We start from the raw sequence: 19,794 nt of genomic DNA, 5'->3' as shown, positions 1-19,794 counted from the left end.
AATGCACCTTTTAAATAAAAAGAGACTGCAAATCAAACCCCAATGGGCAGATAAGATCTGTAAGAAGACAACTGTTTAGGCCTGGGATTCCCAAAGCAAAAACTGCTGGGTGGAGAAAACCAACCTTCCTTAACGTGTGGCAGCTCATGTTTGCCAGTGTCACACAGTCCAGAATCATGCAGATCGGAGGGTGACATTCCCATTGCCAGGTATGCCCTTGCTATCAATAAGCGTGCTATCATTGCATATATTTAGGGGAAATTTCCAGTTACCTCGAGGAATTTAATTCCAAGTAAACATGCAGATGATAGTCATTCTAGACAGGTCACTGTGTTAGTCTGTTGCATTAAAAACAGCCCAGGTGTCTTTTGGCATTATAAAGACTAGCAAGATTTTATATGATTTTGTGGACTTAAAGCCCACTTCATTTGATGCAGGTAGTGGGTTCACAGACTCAAGGCAGATTACACAGTGTAAGTCAATAGGATCAATGGCTGGAACATTCAGTAAATAATACGATAAGATATGGCTTGCAGAATTTTGAAAACAAGCAGAAATCCAATTCAGAGCCAAAACTATTCTGAAACAGGATAAACAATTTAATATAACATGTTAAACAATGCGGAAACTACCCAGTAGGAGCATAATCACAGCAACAGATAATACACAGTAGTATAGTCTATAGTATAGTATATAGACTATACGACGGTCCCTATTGTGTTACCAAAACTTCCCTCTGAACCATGACTTACCGGCCTCCGGAGCGTTGCGCAAAACACGCGGAAGATAGCGTCTTCTTTTGTGAAATCCCGCCAGGAGGACGTGATGTCACGCAAAACTCCCAGATGATGGCGTCTTCCTGGCGCAATTTCGTGCTAGAAGACGCTATCTTCCGTGTGTTTTGTGCAATGCTCCGGAGGCCGGTAAGTCGTGTGGAAACGGCCCACTTCCTGACAGTGCAGCCGTATTACCTGTGTAAAAAAACCCTTCTGAATAATTCAGTTTTGCATAGTTTTCAGAAAGCCAGGACAGTGGGAGCTTTCCTGACCTCTTCAAGCAGGCCATTCTATAAGAGGGGCCACAACAGAGAATGCCTGTGTATGGGCAGTTGTTAATTTTGCCCATTTGCAAGGCGGCACCTGCAGAAGACCCTTTCCAGATGAGCATAGCTGCTATGGCAGAATATAGAGGTGGTACCATATATAGGGGGGAACAAGGCCTTGAAGGACTTTGTATGGGATAGCCAAAAACCTTGAATGGAGCCTGGTAACTTGGGTCACAAATGATTGCAGAATGGGAGTAATATGGTCCTCATAATAACCAAGCTGAGGCATTTTGTACTAGCTGGAGTCTCTGAATTGACTTTGAGGGGAGACCTATGTAGTATGCATTACAGTAGTCCAGTCTCAGTGTTATTGTGGCGTGGATCTAGGTGGCCATACTAGCCATGACAAGGTAGGGGGCTAGACTGAGTTGGAAGAAGGCATTTTTTGCAACTGCATTTACTTACTTTTCTAGCAGCAGTGTAGGGTTTCCAGTCCCCTAGTGGGGACAGGGTGTCCCCTGCTCCCAGTCTTTGCCCCCTGCTGCTTCTTACCTGGACAGCGGGGGTGGGGGTGCGGGGAATGGGCCCGAGAGCTCTGGAGTGTGCTCCCTCACGCTTCAAAGCCTTCATTGTCATGCTGGGAATGATGTTATTCCCAGTGTGACAACAAAGGCTCTGGAGTACATGCACAATAAGTTCCCCCCCGTGCATGACCCCCCCCCCACGACCCTCCTGTCCTCCGGTTTGGACCTTGGGGGACCTGGCAATCCTACAGTAGTGCTAGTTCCAGTATAACCCTAAGGCTCTTAACCAAGTCTGCAAGGGTCAATTGAACCCCATCAAAAGCAGGGAACACAACGTCCTGCAAGATCTCCGCCTTCCCTACCAGCATCACTTCTGTCTTGTCTGGATTCAGTTTCAATTTGTTTGGCTTTCAGTCATTTGAGCCCAGCTGTCAAGCAACGGATTACAGCCTCTACTGCACCACCAGAGTATTTGGATAGTGTCATCTGCATATTGATGACATTCAACTCCATAGCTATAAATGATTTCTCCTACAGACTTTACATAGAGGTTGAATAATAACTATGGGGGATAAGATTGTGCCTTTTAGAACCCTGCAAGATAATTACCACCATGAAGATAGCTGGTCTCCAACCACAACACTTCGAGTCCATTCCATGAGGAATAATTTAAACAAGTGTGTCACCTATTCCACTTGGAAATTTTCCCCTTAGTGCCAACATTAAAGAGCCAGTCAGAAGTGTGGCTAGTGTTTGCTGAGAGGAAAAGGAGAAATTAGGTTATTTATTCATTTATTATACAAATGCAATGGGCGGAATTGGGGCATAGAGGCATGAAGGGAGTGAAGGAAAGGGCTACAGGTTAGGTCATAGGAACATTCCCCTCCTCTCCGCAGGTAACACACACAGAGAGAAAGAGAGAAATTCAGCATATGGGACTGGGAGATGGGGTTTGGCAGAAGTTCAGCAGAACCAAAGAAGGATCTTCAGATCAGCATTCCCCTCCCTTTGGCAGTACATCATCCTTGAAGGGTAAGAAACAGAAATAAGGGACATCTTTTTATTGTCAAGTGCTACAGGGAGGAATGGTCAGTCCATTAATCTGAGGGAGAAGGAATCTGAATAGAGATGTGGATGGTGGTTGTTTTTCTTAAATCTATCAATTCAGGAGGATTGTCCACCTTCATTTTTCTTTTTCCCAAGGAGCTGCTCATTCAAACCTTTTCAGGTATATGAAGTAAGTACAAGGATGCCTGAGCTTGTCAGCACTTGGAAGCTGAGCAGGGTCAGTCATGGCTAGTACTTGGATGGGAGACCACCAAGAAGGACTGGGGTTGTTATGTGGAGGAAGGCAATGGAAAACCACCTCAGCTCATCTCTTGCCTGAAACGCCCTGTGGATGGGGTCATCATGAATCGTCAGCTGCAACTTGATGGCACGTCCTTCTTCAGTTCAAGCCTTTCCCCACTAAAACCCAATTATCTAAAGAACCAACTCCCTCCTTATGAAGACCCAGATCAAAGCTTGTTGACAGAGCCCCTGGCTCAGTTGGCTACTCCCTGCTCCTGTGCCTTCTCCATATAGGGTTGCCAGCCTCCAGGTAGTGGCTGGAGATCTCCGGGAATTACAACTGGTCTCCAGGCCACAGAGATCAGTTCACCTGGAGAAAATGGCTACTTTTGGGGATGGACTCTATGGAATTATGCCATGCCAAGGTCCTTTCCTTCCCCAAACCCCACTTTCTCCAGGTTTCTCCGGGTTTCACCCCCAAGATCTCCAGGAATCTCCCAACTTGGAGCTGGTAACCCTATCTCCATAGCTGACCCTCAGCTGTGGAAAGAGCTCCCCCTGGAGGTATGAATGATCCTGTTGCTGGAAAAGGAATAACAGGAACTAAAATGGCCGTGTTCAGGGGAACATTTTAATCTTCCTGGTGGGGGAACATTTTACACTTCCAGAAATTGCAGATCTACAAGTTATTATTCTCCTTCAATAGAATGACAAAGGGAGAATGCAACGCAAAAGTGCTGTATTAGAATTCATTGAGAAGTTGAACGCTATCTCTCCTCCACAAGGCTTAAATAAGGATCTTGGTTTCCTCATTCGCTATAGGTGTTAATGTCTTAGCATGACCCACCTTTTACAGATGTTAATCAGCTGTATCTTTATATGGTCTCTCTACTGCTCTATGATACTACTTAACATGTCTCACACTGTATTTCCCTTAATCAGATTTTATGGTTATCTTACTCTGCCTACATAACAACAGTTGAGTGATTCTCATCCAGTAAATTCATTGAAATCAATGGGCTTAGACTGGAGTAACTCTTCTTTGGATTGCACTGTCTTGTAAAATCTTATGCTGGAATAAATTTTATTATTCTTTAAGGTGCTTCTGGATACTTGTTTAAGAGGTATCTGGGATCTTATATTTTTATTTTGACTTGATGTTTTAGTTAAGAATGGTTTTAGTTGATTTGCTGTTGGCTTTCATCAGCCTCTAATGAAAGGTAGGTAATAAAAGTCTTTAAATTTACAATAAATATTTCAGTAATTTGGGTGTTGGGAGGGAGGGCTGCGGAAAATAAAGAAAAAAGAATATGCTCGGATTGACTTCAAGAGAAAAAAAATGTGAATTGAACATGGTAGCTAATGCTTCATAGCCTTGACTTGGATGGCCCAGGTGAGCCTAATCTTATCAGATCTTGGAAGCTAAGCAGGGCTGGCTTTGATTAATAATTGGATGGGAGACCTCCAAGGGAGACCATGGTTGCTATGCAGAAGCAGGTAATGGCAAACCACCACTGATAGTCTCTTGTCCTAAAAACCTCACCAGGGGTTATCATAAGACAGATCATATGACTAGATGGGCTCTCTCCACCATCAATGCTTCACAACAGAATGGATACAACCCAGCGCTTTAAAAGTCCTGATTCAGAATAACCAAAGCAAAACCAGCATGTGCTAACCCTATCAACACATGAAGGTATGGATCCAGCCAGCTTTTCTCCTGGTGAAAAAGGGAAGAGGGAATAGCCACCAGAATGGCTATTCTCATGGTCATGGGACTGACAAATACTATGTGGGACAGGGACTGTATTAAAGAGGAGAATTCAGATTTCGTTTAAAAACCTGGCTGAATCCAAACCAAGGCTCTTTCCTGTGTTTGGCTCAGCCTAAACTGAGACAGAAGCTGATATTAGGGATTGTTACTGGGGAAACCAATTGGAGGCTCCGGGGGCCTTGGGAAATGCTCAAGGCAAGGGACCGCAATAGTACAGCAACCCCATATTAAAAACTACCTTACAGCACAAGTTGCTATGGAGACTGTTCCCCTAGGAAGCAGGCCTCTCAGTAGGCCCACCACCACAGATTTGAATGTTTGTTTGGATGCAACTTCACCTTCACATCTCATTACAGTACTGAAGATTTTATTTTTATTATTTATTTCAGATTTGTGTTCTGCCCTCCCCTCGAGCGGGCTCGGGGTGGATAAATCCTTTTTTTCTCTCAAGGCTCAGAGTAAGCAGCTTTTTTTTTGGGGGGGGGGAGAAATACTTAAAATATAAAATAACTTTAAAACATATATTAAAACCAGTATTTCAAATGACATCCTCCCAACCATAAGATAGTCAGCTAAGTACAAGGGGCCTGTCCATAAAATCCTCAAGCCTTATGATTTTTGAGCATCTGGATGTAAAACAGCATCAGCGCAGGTGAACTGTTATCTAAAACATTAACTTATTTAGATATTTATCCCTCATTTTTCTCCCCAACAGGCACCTAAAGTCCCTTACAATATCGTTCTCCACTCCTCCATTTTTATCCTCACAACAATGGCCATGTGAGATAATTTAGGGTTGAGAGAAAGCCTGAAGTCACCTAGCAAATTTCTATAGAGGAGTCAGGATTCCAACCCGCATCTCTCAGATCCTAGTGATACCACGGCCAAGCTCAGCTATAATAATTAATAATTGATAATAATTAATAATTAACTGTATGCTGATGGACGTAAGACAAGTAGTATTTTCTTATGTGTTTGCAGCAATAAGCAGCTCACACAATTAGTTATATAGATCCAGAGGAGTTAGCCATGTTAGTCTGTAGTAGCAAAAATAGAAAAGAGTCCAGTAGCACCTTTAAGACTAACCAACTTTACTGTAGCATAAGCTTTCGAGAATCACAGTTCTCTTTTTCAGATGCATATTTTCACACAATAACTATGAGAAACTGTTTAGTTCCATTGAGTATTGAAAGCAAGAAATTAGAGCTTTCTCAGAAGATAACGGTATAATAGTATTGTTTGTTTGCCTGATACATTCAGCCAGAAAGGAATTCTTAAAAGGTAACGTACTCAAGACAATGGCTTATTCTGTAGTGTCACACATGCGCAAATGTGATATGAGCTGACTTTACACTAAAAAGGTAACGTGTACTGAAATTTCTAATTACGATATATTCTATGAACCAAACATATTCTAATTAAGTACACTGGTATTGTGATGTCAAAAACATTATAAAAACTCTGCTGCTCAAGGGAGAAGTCATAGAGAAACAATTTGGGGGGCTTCTAATGCCTGGTTTCACTCCTGCTGTTGCTCCTGGCCTCCAGTGTCTTATTGGGTGGGGCACTGGAGGAGATAGCCTTTTTCAGGCATAACACTAGTCCACTACACCACACTAGGTTACATTATTTTCCCTCCCGGCAGGGCTCATATGTCTCTTTTTACTGCTGCTAAACAAACAGAAACTCAGCCAGTGAAGGAGCTCCCAAATGGCCATGGGTTGATGGGACTCTTCCATCTGTTGAATCTCTGACCCTCTTGCATCTGCTCAGAGCACACAAACTCTGCAATAGTGACAACCATTAAAAGTGTCCATCACATCTTTACAAGCCCTTGTTGTTTGAACTTCCTATACTGAAGGCACCTAGAAGTACCTTGTCAGTGATGTCCCCAGGAGGATGATCTGAGACCACAGAAAGATAACAGAGCATGTGTGACATGGGTTGCGCAGGTATACTCCTGTCTATCCACAGGCCAACAAAAGCATTTTGGTCCACTGAGAATTTGGCAGTCTCATATGTCAGGCAAGTTTTTGCCTCCAACAGTATCTCTCCTTCCCATCCTCTCTTCACATCCAGACTACAGTCTTCAACTGGCTTTATGGTCAGCTATCAGAAATGCAGTTATGTGTGAAAGGGAGAATTCTCCACACTCTCACTTGAAACGTATAATTGAGAATCAGGGCTCATATTGAGGGGGAACACGCTGGAACACAGTTCCAGCAGTTCCCCAAAGAGGTCACATGACAGGTGGCCCCACCCACCTCAGCCATTTGAGGCCCTTTTTGGCCTGGATTGGGGCCAAAATAGCCCGGATTCGGCCTCTGACAGTTGGTGGATCACTCTCCTGCTCAGCAGCGGCCTGATCCTGACCATGTGGGGCTCCTTTTTGGCCATTTTCAGCCCCTTTTGGCCATTTTGGGCCCAATTTCAGCCCTGAATGGCCAGAATTGGGTCCAAAACAGCCAGGATAGGTGATGTCAGGGTGTGTGGCATATGCAGTTATGCAAATTACACACTTCTGGTGCTGTCAAGGGGTGTGGCATATGCTAATGAGTTATGCTAATGAGTTCCTCCAGCTCTTTTTCTAGGAAATGACCCAATTGAGATACAGCCTCTTTTTCCACAGAAGTGGAATTTCTTAACCTACTCCTTTAGCCTCCCTTTTTACCACTTTATAGTCATTAGGTGGGATCCTGCCAGCTTTTTCTCTCAATAGCTTCCAGTTGTTTTCCTTATTACAGCTCCCCGCCCCCTAGAGCTTTTGCACATGATCCTCAGCATAGCCTTTTTGGCGATCAAAGGAGATCTCCTGTTTTTTTCACCAGCAGAAAAGCTGGTTGGATTTGACCCTTTGCTTTGATCAAGACCATCTAAAATGTTATATCAATTAGGAGGCGCAGGGTGTATTTTAAAGGAGATCTAAACACACCTCTTTTTCCAAAAATCCAACTCCCTTCAAGTTGGTTGTTGTGGGTTTTCTGGGCTGTATTGCCGTGGTCTTGGCATTGTAGTTCCTGACGTTTTGCCAGCAGCTGTGGCTGGCATCTTCAGAGGTGTAGCACCAAAAGACAGAGATCTCTCAGTGTCTTTCAGAGATCTCAGTGTCTTTCTCAGAGATCTCTCTCTGTCTTTTGGTGCTACACCTCTGAAGATGCCAGCCACAGCTGCTGGCGAAACGTCAGGAACTACAATGCCAAGACCACGGCAATACAGCCCGGAAAACCCACAACAACCATCGTTCTCCGGCCGTGAAAGCCTTCGACAATACATCCTTTCAAGTTAATTAGCCCAATAAACTAGCATAAGCAATTGGCCAGCAAGAAGGACAGGAATAGGAAAAATGGCTTTATTAGCCTGAAAATGTGCTCATAAAGCAATATTTACCATTTCTTGACTTTTAATTCTTTTTAAAGAATGTGATTTTGCAAAAGGCCCATTTTCTTACTTTTTAATGGATTTCACATTTTTGAGGAGCCCCTTCAGAATAAGCACACTGTTGTGAACTTTGTATGGGGAGTGACCAGTGGAGGAGTGTGGGCAGACAGGTGGGTCCTGTTTGTGAGAGTGGTTGCTTTGGAGATCAGACTCAGAGAAGGCAGGGAAGGAAAATGAAATGGGGTGGACATTTTGGGAGAGGAGAAAGGGGTTGAAGAGAGGAAGAAAGCTTCAGCTCAGTGGAAGGACAGATTGTGGACTATACTGTGCGTGTTGTGTGTGTGCAGGTGTATGTAGAGAGGTTGTTCAAGTATTAGGGAAACAGTTTAACTTCTCGCCTGGGAATGGAGAATCTACCTACATCAATTAGTTAGCAGCAGAATATTAGGAAATATTAATGGGCTGAATCCATTCAATTGCTGTGTTTATTACTGCTCCCATAAAACACAGCTTTGTGTCTGGGCAGGTCCCACAGTTCCCAATGTAGCAAATAGGACCCCCTTCCTTGCTTTTTCACCAGTGGAAGAACTGGTTGGATTCCAGCCAAAGTTTATAGTCAGTATGGTAAACATACCCAGATAACGGAATCCATGTTTGTTTGCCCAACCTTTGATCTCTTGTTTCAAAATAAAGAAAATGAACTTCAAAAAAAGTATTAAGTTTATTAGAACAAAAAACACGATGATGTTATACTAATCACAACACCGAAAGGACTAAAGTCTCTGATGCTGCTTCTTTGAAAAAACTATTTGGTTGGCAAATAACTCTGTCATGTACTACAGTAGGATTTGGACACCCCTTCTTCAGCAAACAAAGAGGAAAGCTGAAACCAGAACAGTAGAAAACAAAGACAGAATTTGTCTATATTTTGCATCATCATTCTCATCATCTCTTCTGCCAAAGTTCATGGTTGAGTGCCTATCAGAAGGCCACTGAAATGCCACCACACACATTAAAAACCAGAACACCTTCATACTTGGGGCAAAAAATATTACTTTTCGTTATGTCAAAGGTTATTAATTTGTAAATTAAAAAAGAGGACTTCTTCCCTCCAAATGGGCTTTATGAGGACAGAGCACCCTTTTGACTTTGGCATGAAAAGAACTGCTGAGAATCAGAGGGGGAAACCCAAACACAGAGAATGTGTGTGCCTGTGTGAGTTCCAAATCAATCACCTCTGATCATGTCACGTTTTAAAATACAAATTAGACAGCCACGTGCCTACCACCAGGGTAGTGAAGTGGGGCTAGCCTCAGAGAGGGCCAGGTTTCTTCATATTTGAAAGGCTACCAAGATGTGCAGCAAAATATTACTTTGTACATTTTTAAAAAGAAGGGTAAAAAGAAACATGATCTGTATGGAACATGTTCGTTACCCTCTACAGGGACATGGAATGTTGAAAGTATTTGAGTGACAGTTCAGGGGGGCGGGGCGGGGTGGGGAGAAGCACAAAATGGGAAGGGAAAATTGGTCTGTTCAAGCCCCCTAAAAACTTATATCCTAAAAGGAAAAAATCCTCATCATTTGTCCCAATATACATACCCTGCAATTCCTCCAAACATTTCTAACTTAGCTGAAGTAACATCAATCAGATCTATCCATTTAAAATATATGTTTTAGGTAAGATTGCCAACTCCCCAGACTTTATCATCCCAACCTGCATACTTGGCTTGCTGACTTCAACAAACACTTGATCTACAGATATCAACAGAGAGAACGGTGTGGAGAAAAACATTAGCAGCTATCATTGTTTGTGGATCCAGGATACTGAAGGGACAAGTCAGGATTTCATTTTTAAAAAGATAACTGGCAAACCTTGTATGATGAAGGAAAGTTAAGGAGTAAACTCCAAGAGCACCCCCACCCAAATACAAAGGATAAGGTGCGTTGTAGAAATATTGGGCGTATTTATATACACTGAAATTGCTGAATAGGATAGAGACAGCTGCATACAAGATTTACTGTTTGGTGGTATCAGAAGATGGGAAACTAATACACTCTGGGAACATGTACAAACATTCACGAAACATTTAAAACTGTATCCTCACATCTCCCTCAGAGTCAAAACAGGGATATTGATTTCCTAGGGCCATGGAGCAGAAAAAAAGGAGCCTCTCTGCTAGAGAGTGTTGGAGCTTATGGGCAAGCAATGCATGTGAGGTTGGCAGTCTGGCATTTAAACAAGCCATATATGTTTTCTTAGAAATTCCCAGTGGAAAAAGCTGACAGCAACTTCCAAGAGAACTCCAAGTGGGCAGTAGTCATGGCTATGGCTGGCCCCGCCCTGCCTCTCAAGGAAGGACCGGATGGAACATATTAGCTGTTCTTAAGAGAGTCGCCATGACAACCCACACAAGAGACATATTCAGCCATGGTCACCATGGAGACCTCAAGTTGCAATGAGGATGGAGAAAGCCTGCAGTTATATGATACTCTGTGGGGATTTTTTTGTGTCTGCTCAGCAAGAAAAAGAAAATCTCTAACAAACCTCACAATCCCAGTGCTGTGTATGAGCCTAGACAAGACAACAGAGCTTGGTTTGAGCAAAGACCAGGCTTTGGAACCTGTTTGTGGCACTAGATCTTGGAACATGTGACTCAAAATAAAGAAGTAAGTACCTCTGTGCATGTAGAAAATTACGGAAAAACTACAGTACAATCACCCATTGCAAACAAGGTCAAACGATAAACACCACCATTTAGCGCCACAGATCAACTCAAGTTAATCTCTTATACATCCAGGTATTAATATTCAGACTCTCTGTCCCCTCCAAATGGATTGTTTCAGGAATTTGTCTGTGTAAACAAAAAGGCATCTTTTCATCCCCTTCTTCTACTTGCACAACCTTAGATCAGGCCCTTCTTAACAGGTTTCTGTGTCATCCGGTCACAGCCAATTTAAGGAGACCCCATAGGATTTTCAAGGTAAGAGACCAACAGAGCTGCTATAGCACAGTGGTCAAGTGGTTTGGCTGCGAATCAGCACTCTACTCTCACTATTGCCGTGAACTCAGTAGGTGGCCTTGGGTAAGCCACTGCTCTCAGCTCCAGCTCTACAGCTGTATTGTGGGGATAATAATAACACTATCTTATTCACCCCTCTGGGTGAGGCACTAATCTGTCTAGAAGAGCGGTATATAAGCGCAGTTATTATTATTATTTGAGATGGTTTGCATTGCCTGCCTCTTCATAGTGACTCTATTGGTCTCCCATCCAAGTACTAACCAGGGAAGACCATGCTTAGCTTCCAGATATGATGAGACTGGGCTAAACCTGGACAGGAAAAGTCACTAGGGTCTTGCAAAGCTTGTGGATGGAAAGAACTGTCTTACAGTGCGCTTTGCTTTGTCCCATCACACTCAAGTTACCTCCACTCTCAGTAACACAGAAACAAAAGACAGAAAACTATCAAGCACTAAAATAAAGATGGGATGGAGAGGAATGAGCCAGTAAAATGCCATCTCCCTCGAACAAGGAGGGAAAGTTGGTAAGTCTGTGTAAGCCTCCTGAATAGTCCATGTGGCATTTTTATGTAGTGATCCTAGTCCACAATTGGTACCAAATGCATGTTCACCAGCAACATGACTAGCAAATGGAGAGGTTGCACCTGAGGGCCAGTTCTCCTGCCCCTATGGTTACCAGGAAAAAGAACCACTGTAAAGGACAAATGGTTTCCATATCTTATCACTACTGGCTGTAATTGCCACCACCTGCTTGCTCTGTCCACGTGCTGCTTTCATGGCTGGCAAGAGGACAGAGAAAATACATAGAGGGGCTATCTGGGAGTCAGAGGCCTTGTCCTTGCAGTGTTGGCTACATGTGGCAACCTCTGCTCCATCTGGGCTATTGACCTTTAGGAGTGCAGGTGCGAGGGCAAGGGTCATCCTACGACGAGACAAATCTGGTCCCTGTCAAGGCAAGACAGGGAGGCCTCTCGGACAGACCCTCCTGTGCTCAGGGGAGCAAACAACTCAAAAGCAACAGATTCAAGCCGGATTTCCTAAGTGGCAGGGAATTTTTTTTTTATTTCCCACATCTGTAATTTAAATGTAAAAGCTACACTGGCTTGTCATTGTTTTGGAAAATGTCTGACTTCTACTTTTACATTCAGGACATCCACAAGTAACACCTTCCATCCATGGCAAAATGCATTCTTGCTGGCACTTGTGAACAGGTGACATTCCAACAAATGAGTAGTAGGGCAAAAGCAAAGTGGACAAGGGTCCCCTGCCCCCCTCCTCTCCCTGAGATTCAGTGTCTGAGCCACAACTCCCCCCAAACCTGATTTCAGCTTCAGGATTCATCCACAGATGAAGGTAAATTGGGATATTAATCTTGTGCACTGGGGGCATTGCTTTGCAGAGATGGATAATCTTTCTGTTCCTGCTACGAACCTTTCCAGAAACCATTAAATTAACAGCAACAAAAATATAAGCATCTTGAGAAATACATATATATATGTATGTAGCAGTCAAAAGGGATATTGTCCATCGCCTCTGTTATTATGAACTACATAGGCAGCTGAAAGCTAGTGTGGTGGAATGGTTAGTGTTAGATTAGGATCTGGGTTCAAATTCCCACTCAACCATGATGCTCACTGAGTAATCTTGGGCTAGTCACACTCTCTCTCAGGCTAACCTACTTCACCGGGTTGTTGTGAGAACAAAATTGCAAAGAATCATGTGCACTGCTGTGAACTTGGAAAAGGGGTGGGATAAAAATGTAGTAAATTGATTTCTGCCCTCCCCATTCTGTCCCTCAGAAATGATTGGACAATATGGAAAAAGCGGACGCAGTCCCAGATTATAACATGTTTATTGCCTATAAAGTTTTCTTTGTTGCTATTGCATCTGAGAAAATTATATATAAATTGAGTGCACATTGAATCTGACACAAGAACCAGAACAAAAGTACAAGCTTCCATCCTGAGGAACTTCCATAGTACATTTTGATAAAAAGGAGAGGATAGAAGAAATGATTGGTAAGAAGGGCAACAAGGAAAATAAAGGTATAGCTGAACAAGGGACATACACATGGGGAAAGGACCTGAATCAACATCGCATGGAATTGAAAACAAGTTCCAAGAGGCAAGATTTTAACCAACCCTCCAAATTCAGATTACAAACGTAAGAATTCAGCATATTGCCAAATCTAACATTTTAAGCTTCCCATTGGGGTTTGTGTTTCAACAGAAGCCCTCGTTTTACTACTCAAATGTGAACACTGTTGCCATAAACTGAACATGCACACACCTCATAAAAGGAAAACTACATTTTGCACTGCAGTTTCACAGTATAATTGCATTGGGTTTTGGCACACGGTTACAAACCTGAATTCTGGAGTCAAACCCCATATTTGTTTTGGATCAACAAAAATACATCTTTTTACCTTTCAGATATGGGTGAAATGTCTGCCAATGGATGACAGTGAAAGAGACAAACCTGAAAGGAATTTTTCTTTTGCAAACAGATTTAGCTTTCAATACTTTCCCTATACATTTCATGTCAATACATGTGGAGATCCTTTCTAGTTTTAGAAGGATACCCATTTGTCTGGTACGGCAAAAATAAACAGCATTTTTTTCCTCTTATTTTGTTTGTAACTCTTAGACTGACATTTTCAGCATAATAACAAATGCTTATATAGCTTACTTGACAAACAAGGCAAAAGCTTGTTTAATGTCATGTAAATAAAATGCACTCAAATAAAAAAGAGTTCCTTCAACATATTTTGTTCACTCGTGACTCTGGTCTCAGCCAAAGCAGTCAACTGTAAGAAGACGGACTGAATTCTCCGCCTCACTTGAGACAGGCAGTTCCTGAAGCCAATCATGGCACACACACACCCTTAGATGGACTGAGATATGAGTTTTCCTTCTGACTTCTACACCCACAGCTGATGCAATCCTGGTGCAATCGCCGGATCTCTGTGGCCTCTGATGAGAGCTCTCTCCGCTGGTAAAATAGTCCCACTAATCTTGAGAACTGTAGGTAGACATACATATTAAAGTCCAAAGAGCAGTCTGGGATCACATTCTCAATGTAGAGGCCAGAGCATAACTAAGAAGATTATTTTAACCCTCTCCGTACTACGTGCTGTACTGAAAGTACCTGGATCGTGTTCAGGGGTTTCCCATTAGATGGATAAAGCAGGCAGCTGTATTGCTTGAACTGCTTCACTGGAACAAAATCCACAACCAAAGTAAACTAATCTCTTTTCTAGGACTAGTCAAATGGTGTGCAGACTTTTAAGTCACGTAGCAATATGTCTCTGGCTGTATATAAAAAAACCCCTTTACAATAAAAAAAATCCATCTTGAAAATGACTCGTGTGATTTGAAAGCACATAACTGTAAATGTGAGTTGTTCTAACCAAAATATTTTCTTTGTGAATTATATTGGTGAGACAATGGATCAAGAATTGACAATAAGGGGAACGGCAACACCCGTTTCTTTTATAGTGGGAAATAACCAAGATTTGCAGGCTTGCCTATTTCAGACAGGTGGGTTGCCCTTTTACAGTTTCAGAGAGAGAGAGTAGACACAAAGAAGCACATTTGAAAGCTGCATTTCAGATAAGGGGCATTGGGGATGTCTTGTGGTATTTCAAAGGATGTCTGTGGACCAATCTCTGCCGGGAACAAACCTCTCCCAAATTAGGACTGTGTGACCTGATGAACAGACTGGAAAGAGTTTCTTCAAGCATCAGCATGCCATGACTTTTCCAGATGTTCTGAGCCTCAGCCTCAGTTTACACACCTGCAAAATAGGAATATTAAGGGCTTAACTTGTTTAGAGAGTTGTTGAAGTGGTAAGAAAAAGAAAGGATCGTAACTCACTGAATTTATTTGAAGTCCTCAGTAATAGCAGTAATCATCAATAGAAAGGAAGTCTTATGATTCAGCTAAAATTTCACAACTCTGTGTAAACTGGAGGGGAAAACTCATTTGATTTATAGGTCAATTTTCTAATAATTCCAGAGCGGTAGCCATATTAGTCTGCTGCAGCAAAAATAAACAGAAGTCCAGTAGCACCCTGAAGACTTACAAAAGACTGCTGGAATAACTTTTGTTAATCTTTAAGGTGCAGTATGATTTCTGTTTCACTTTACAATTCTTCTCTAACCCTGAAAAATAACTCAGTGAAATTCAGAAGCTACATTATTCCTAGAAATACTCATTCCAACAAGTTTTTTAAAAAGTTTTTCATTGCTTTTGAGATCAAACAAATCAGCCTGTCTCCTAAAAACTTGGTTTGAGATAATCTTAAAAGCACCATGAGCTCAGAAGAGGCTTCAGATATTGGGGCACTCCAGGGCAAAAGTCTGGCTCGAATCTAGAAGGCCAGGATTTAAATTCTGTCGGGCTGCAGCTACAAAACCATATCCATACCTTTCCCCCCTTCTCTAATGTGTAATCCCATTCATATCTTCTTGCATCTGGGAGCAGGTAGGCAAAGCTTGCCTTGCTCTAGAGCAGGGACACACTTTCATGACCCAGGCTCTTAATACAAGAATTAAGTATTTAAAATGGCATGGCTCTCTCAGAGGACATCCAAAGAGGCACCCTCCTCACCACTAACAACGCCGGTCCATTCATGTGAATCCTCTCTCTCTCTCTCTCTCTGTTGTGCTTGATGCGCATCAAGTTGCTTCCAACTTATGGTGACCCTATGCATGAAAGACCTCCCAAACATCTTATCATTAACAGCCTTGTTCAGATCTTGCAAACTGGTAGATGTGGCTTCCTTTATTGAGTCTTCCACTTTTCCTAGCATTATTGGCTTTTCCAGTGATGTGACCAGAGTAAGAGAGCTTCAGTTTTGCCATTCTACAGAGAATTCAGGCTTCGTTTTGTCTTTTTAGCCCTCCATGGTGTCCATAAAACTCCTCCAACAGCACAGTGCTAATGAAGGATGCAAATGGTCAACCCTTTGCAGGCCCACCACTTCCACTTTTTGGGAGGGATGCGTGAAAAGACACCAGGCTTCCTCTTTCCTTCATCTGCTGAGCACGCTCAATAACGAGCAAAGGCCCTGGGGAAGAACCAGGGCCGAGGATGGATACGCAGCGAGGCTGCGCTGCGGCTCGGAAGGCCGGCGCGACAATATAGGCAGACTCCACCCTAACTGTGACTCATTCCCTTCTTGACACAGGCACCAGTAAGGCATTCATTAACACGGAGAGAAACGCCCGAGGGCGAGATCGGAAGATGGCTTTCTAGACCTGCACAGACCTCGAAGCCAGCCAGCGTGTGTTGCGCGCTGCAACAAAACCAGCATAATGGAGTGAGTAGAGAACTCGCGGGTGCCCCGGGGTCTCGATCGCACGGGGGGTGGGGGGCGGGGAGGCAGGGAGGGGGATGCCAGACGGGCTGGATGGGCGTGGCTGTGTTTTACCTGCGGCCTCGACTCCAGGGTCTGGGTCACAGAAGGATACCCAGGGCTCGGCCCTGGGGATGCGATTCCCCTAAGGACCCTAGACGTGTGCGCGCATCGGCAGCAACCTTCTAGTTTCCAGTGGGCTAGTCCCTTTTTCTACCCACCCAGTCCTTTTAGTTGGTCTAGTTGTTCTGGGGTCTCTAGGGAAGCAGGTGCTTTATGTCTAAGTCCGCTGTGAGATGCCAACGTGCCTGCGCGGCTGTGGAGTGACAGTTCTCCTCCCTTTCTCAGCACGTGAGGAGCGGAGGGAGGGGATGGAAAGCAGAAGGGGGCGTGCCTCACCTACCTCGGCTCCAGCTATACCTCTGGGGAACGGAAGGAGAAGGAAAATTTTCCGTGTCCCAGCTGCCTCCCTAATGCAACAAAGGCCAGCACAAAGCATGCGGGTTCACGGAATAGTGGCCGCGGAAATTAGGGCACAGGGATTGAGCATCCTTCACCCCTGGGCGGCTGGTGGAGCAGGGTGGCCGAGATCTGTGATCAGGAGTCTCTCCACTCAGACCCTCAGTCACCTTGGAAAAGCACCCCTGACCCTAGAAAGAATGTGGTAAGGATTGTTAAGATGTGGAACCCCTGGCAACCCTGAAAAGTGCTATGATTCTAAGCATTTTTGTATCTGTGTATGTCATCCTCCTGCTGCAGGCCAGCTGGGTTGACAGGGATGGGGGAGAAAAACGAAGGGACCACATTATCTGTGGTCAGTGCAGCAGCACTCTGAAATGGCCTCTCTTGAAAACCTGCAAAGTAATTTTGGTGCCTTTTGGAAGGTTCATGTGGTTGCTATCCAGAGTCAGTCACTGGCACACCGTAAGGTTACTTTTTGATTTTGCTGACATACAGCCAGATCTTATCCCATAGAGATAGCTGAGTTCGAAGAAGACACCCTCTTCTTCCTAGAACAGGCCAAAGCAAGCAGCATGGATTTCTCTTGTGCCTTACCATTTCCCTCCCGTTCCAGGTCTCGTTTTGCCACCACCGCTATCCCGGCCTGCAGGAGTCGAGCCCCTCCTTGCCTGCTGCATCCCAATCGTGCATCTAACGTGAACGACCACCACTACAATGTCTCTGCTGGCGGCGCTGACCCTGGACCTGGACCTGACGATGCTCCCAGCTAGCGCCATGCCTTGCAGGCCGGAGCTGCTCAAGCACCGGCTGCCCCACGCTGGTCACTGTGAGCTGCTAACCGGACCTGTAGATGAGGGCTTTGCCCTCAATATGGAGCGCCCACTACTGACAGGTGAATAAATGGGGGGGGAGATTATAACTTGGAGTCTCCAGGGTGAGGAGGAACAGGAGACGTGATGGTCCCTGGAACATGAAAGGTGGATGACACAGAGAAACTAGCATTTGGATAGGGTTCGGTTATGTCTATTAAATGTAATTTGCCTCATTAGTAACGTGGCAGCATTGTCAACAACCAAACAATTCATCAGACATAGCGGAGGTCTGAATTTTCTTAGAACATTATACCTCTTGAAATTTTTAATGTCCACTTCATCAGTTGTGCTAGGCTTCATGCTTTTGTTGTTGTTTGAGGACAACTTGAAATAAGGAAGGGGCAACAGAAAACACTGGGGAGACCTGCTACTGATTGGGAAACATTTCTAGTCTCTTTTTGTCCAATCTTACATATAACACATGATGGCAAGGCTTGCACGCTAGGTAGGCTTGTGTGTGGCTATAGACCCTTGCTTGTCTGTTCACCACTGACTTTGCTCCTGCTTGTCTGCAGGCGATGGCTTCTCAGACTGGATGACAGAGCGCACAGACCTGGCCACGCTCTTGAGTGTGTCAGGGGAGCCTTCACTGCTCTCACTGCCCTCCCCTCCTACTCCGGACCTGGAGGCCATGACCTCACTGCTCAAAAAAGAGTTGGAGCAGATGGAGGACTATTTCTTGGAAGAGTCACTCTCTCCCGATCAGGTAGCACCCAGTACACCCCCTTCTGATGGGAACTTCCACTTTCCTTTCGGTGATGGTTTCCAGCCCTTGGAGCACCACAGCACACCTGCTCCTTTGCAGACCTTGGATTCCAGCTGTTTAGAGTTGTTAGAGCTCTATGGTAGAGATGTGCCTCCTGAGATTCCCCTGCAGGGAAATGAAGTACCAATCCCACTACAACGGCCACCTACTCTACCACCAAAGGGGGACCGGCGCCAGAAGAAGCGGGACCAGAACAAAACAGCGGCCCTGCGCTACCGTCAGCGCAAACGAGCTGAACATGAGGCACTAGGGGACGAGTGTCAGGCCCTAGAGGCACGCAACCGTGACCTTCGTGAGAAAGCAGAATCTATTGAACGAGAGATCCAATATGTCAAGGACCTGCTTATTGAGGTCTATAAGGCACGGAGTCAGCGCCTGCGCACCACCCCCTAGAGGCAGGGAGCTGCATCCAACTTCTTTTTTGTTTCCCGCACCCCAAATGAAAAAAAAATATGGTTGTTGGGGGTTTTCCGGGCTGTATTGCCGTGGTCTTGGCATTGTAGTTCCTGACGTTTCGCCAGCAGCTGTGGCTGGCATCTTCAGAGGTGTAGCACCAAAAGACAGAGATCTCTCAGTGTCACAGTGTGGAAAAGATGTAGGTCATTTGTATCTACTCAGGAGGGGTGGGGTTGAGCTGAGTCATTCTGTAAGAGTTTCCCAGGGTGTGGAATGCTAATGGCGGGAGGCTCAACCCCACCCCTCCTGAGTAGATACAAATGACCTACATCTTTTCCACACTGTGACACTGAGAGATCTCTGTCTTTTGGTGCTACACCTCTGAAGATGCCAGCCACAGCTGCTGGCGAAACGTCAGGAACTACAATGCCAAGACCACGGCAATACAGCCCGGAAAACCCCCAACAACCATCGTTCTCCGGCCGTGAAAGCCTTCGACAATACATCGAAAAAAAAATACTTAAAGCGGGTACTGAAAGTAGATAAGAGTGGAGGCGGCATGTAGGAATAAAGTTTGGGAAGTGTTGGGAATCAGTAGCCTATATGACACTTGGGTGGCTAGTAATACGAACTATGCAAGATAAATTTATAGTCAAGTGGGGCTACTAGACGCTGTGTAGGTCAGGGTGAGGGGTAGCTGGATTTCATTTGGATGAAAATGGGATTGCTGAGTTAAAAGAGGCCCAAGGTTAGCCAGTTTTGGCAATAGGCTTGGTGGTTTCTGGGGGCTAGGCTCTGTGGGAGTAGTCTCTCTCTTTTTCCTTTCTCCCACTTATCTGGTTCCATACACAGTCCCAAGGCTGTGAGATGGCCTTTTTGTATGTAATACTTTCATAGCACTTCTTTT

At 44.4% G+C, this 19,794-nt stretch overlaps 1 protein-coding gene across 1 annotated transcript; it reads left to right on the top strand.

The window, feature by feature from the left end:
- Positions 1–16,201: 16,201 nt before the first annotated feature.
- ATF5 (activating transcription factor 5) lies at positions 16,202–19,041 on the top strand. The gene is made up of 3 exons (XM_054994695.1): positions 16,202–16,355; positions 17,467–17,745; positions 18,241–19,041. Exons 2-3 carry the CDS (start codon positions 17,568–17,570, stop codon positions 18,882–18,884), a joined length of 822 nt encoding a protein of 273 aa, XP_054850670.1. The 5' UTR covers positions 16,202–16,355; positions 17,467–17,567; the 3' UTR covers positions 18,885–19,041.
- The last annotated feature ends 753 nt before the right edge of the window (positions 19,042–19,794 follow it).

This window comes from Eublepharis macularius, chromosome 12 (genome assembly GCF_028583425.1).
Source record: "Eublepharis macularius isolate TG4126 chromosome 12, MPM_Emac_v1.0, whole genome shotgun sequence".
Lineage (NCBI taxonomy): Eukaryota > Metazoa > Chordata > Lepidosauria > Squamata > Eublepharidae > Eublepharis > Eublepharis macularius.
The sequence above is the reverse complement of the archived record's forward strand: the minus strand, read 5'-3'. Positions and strand labels throughout refer to the sequence as shown.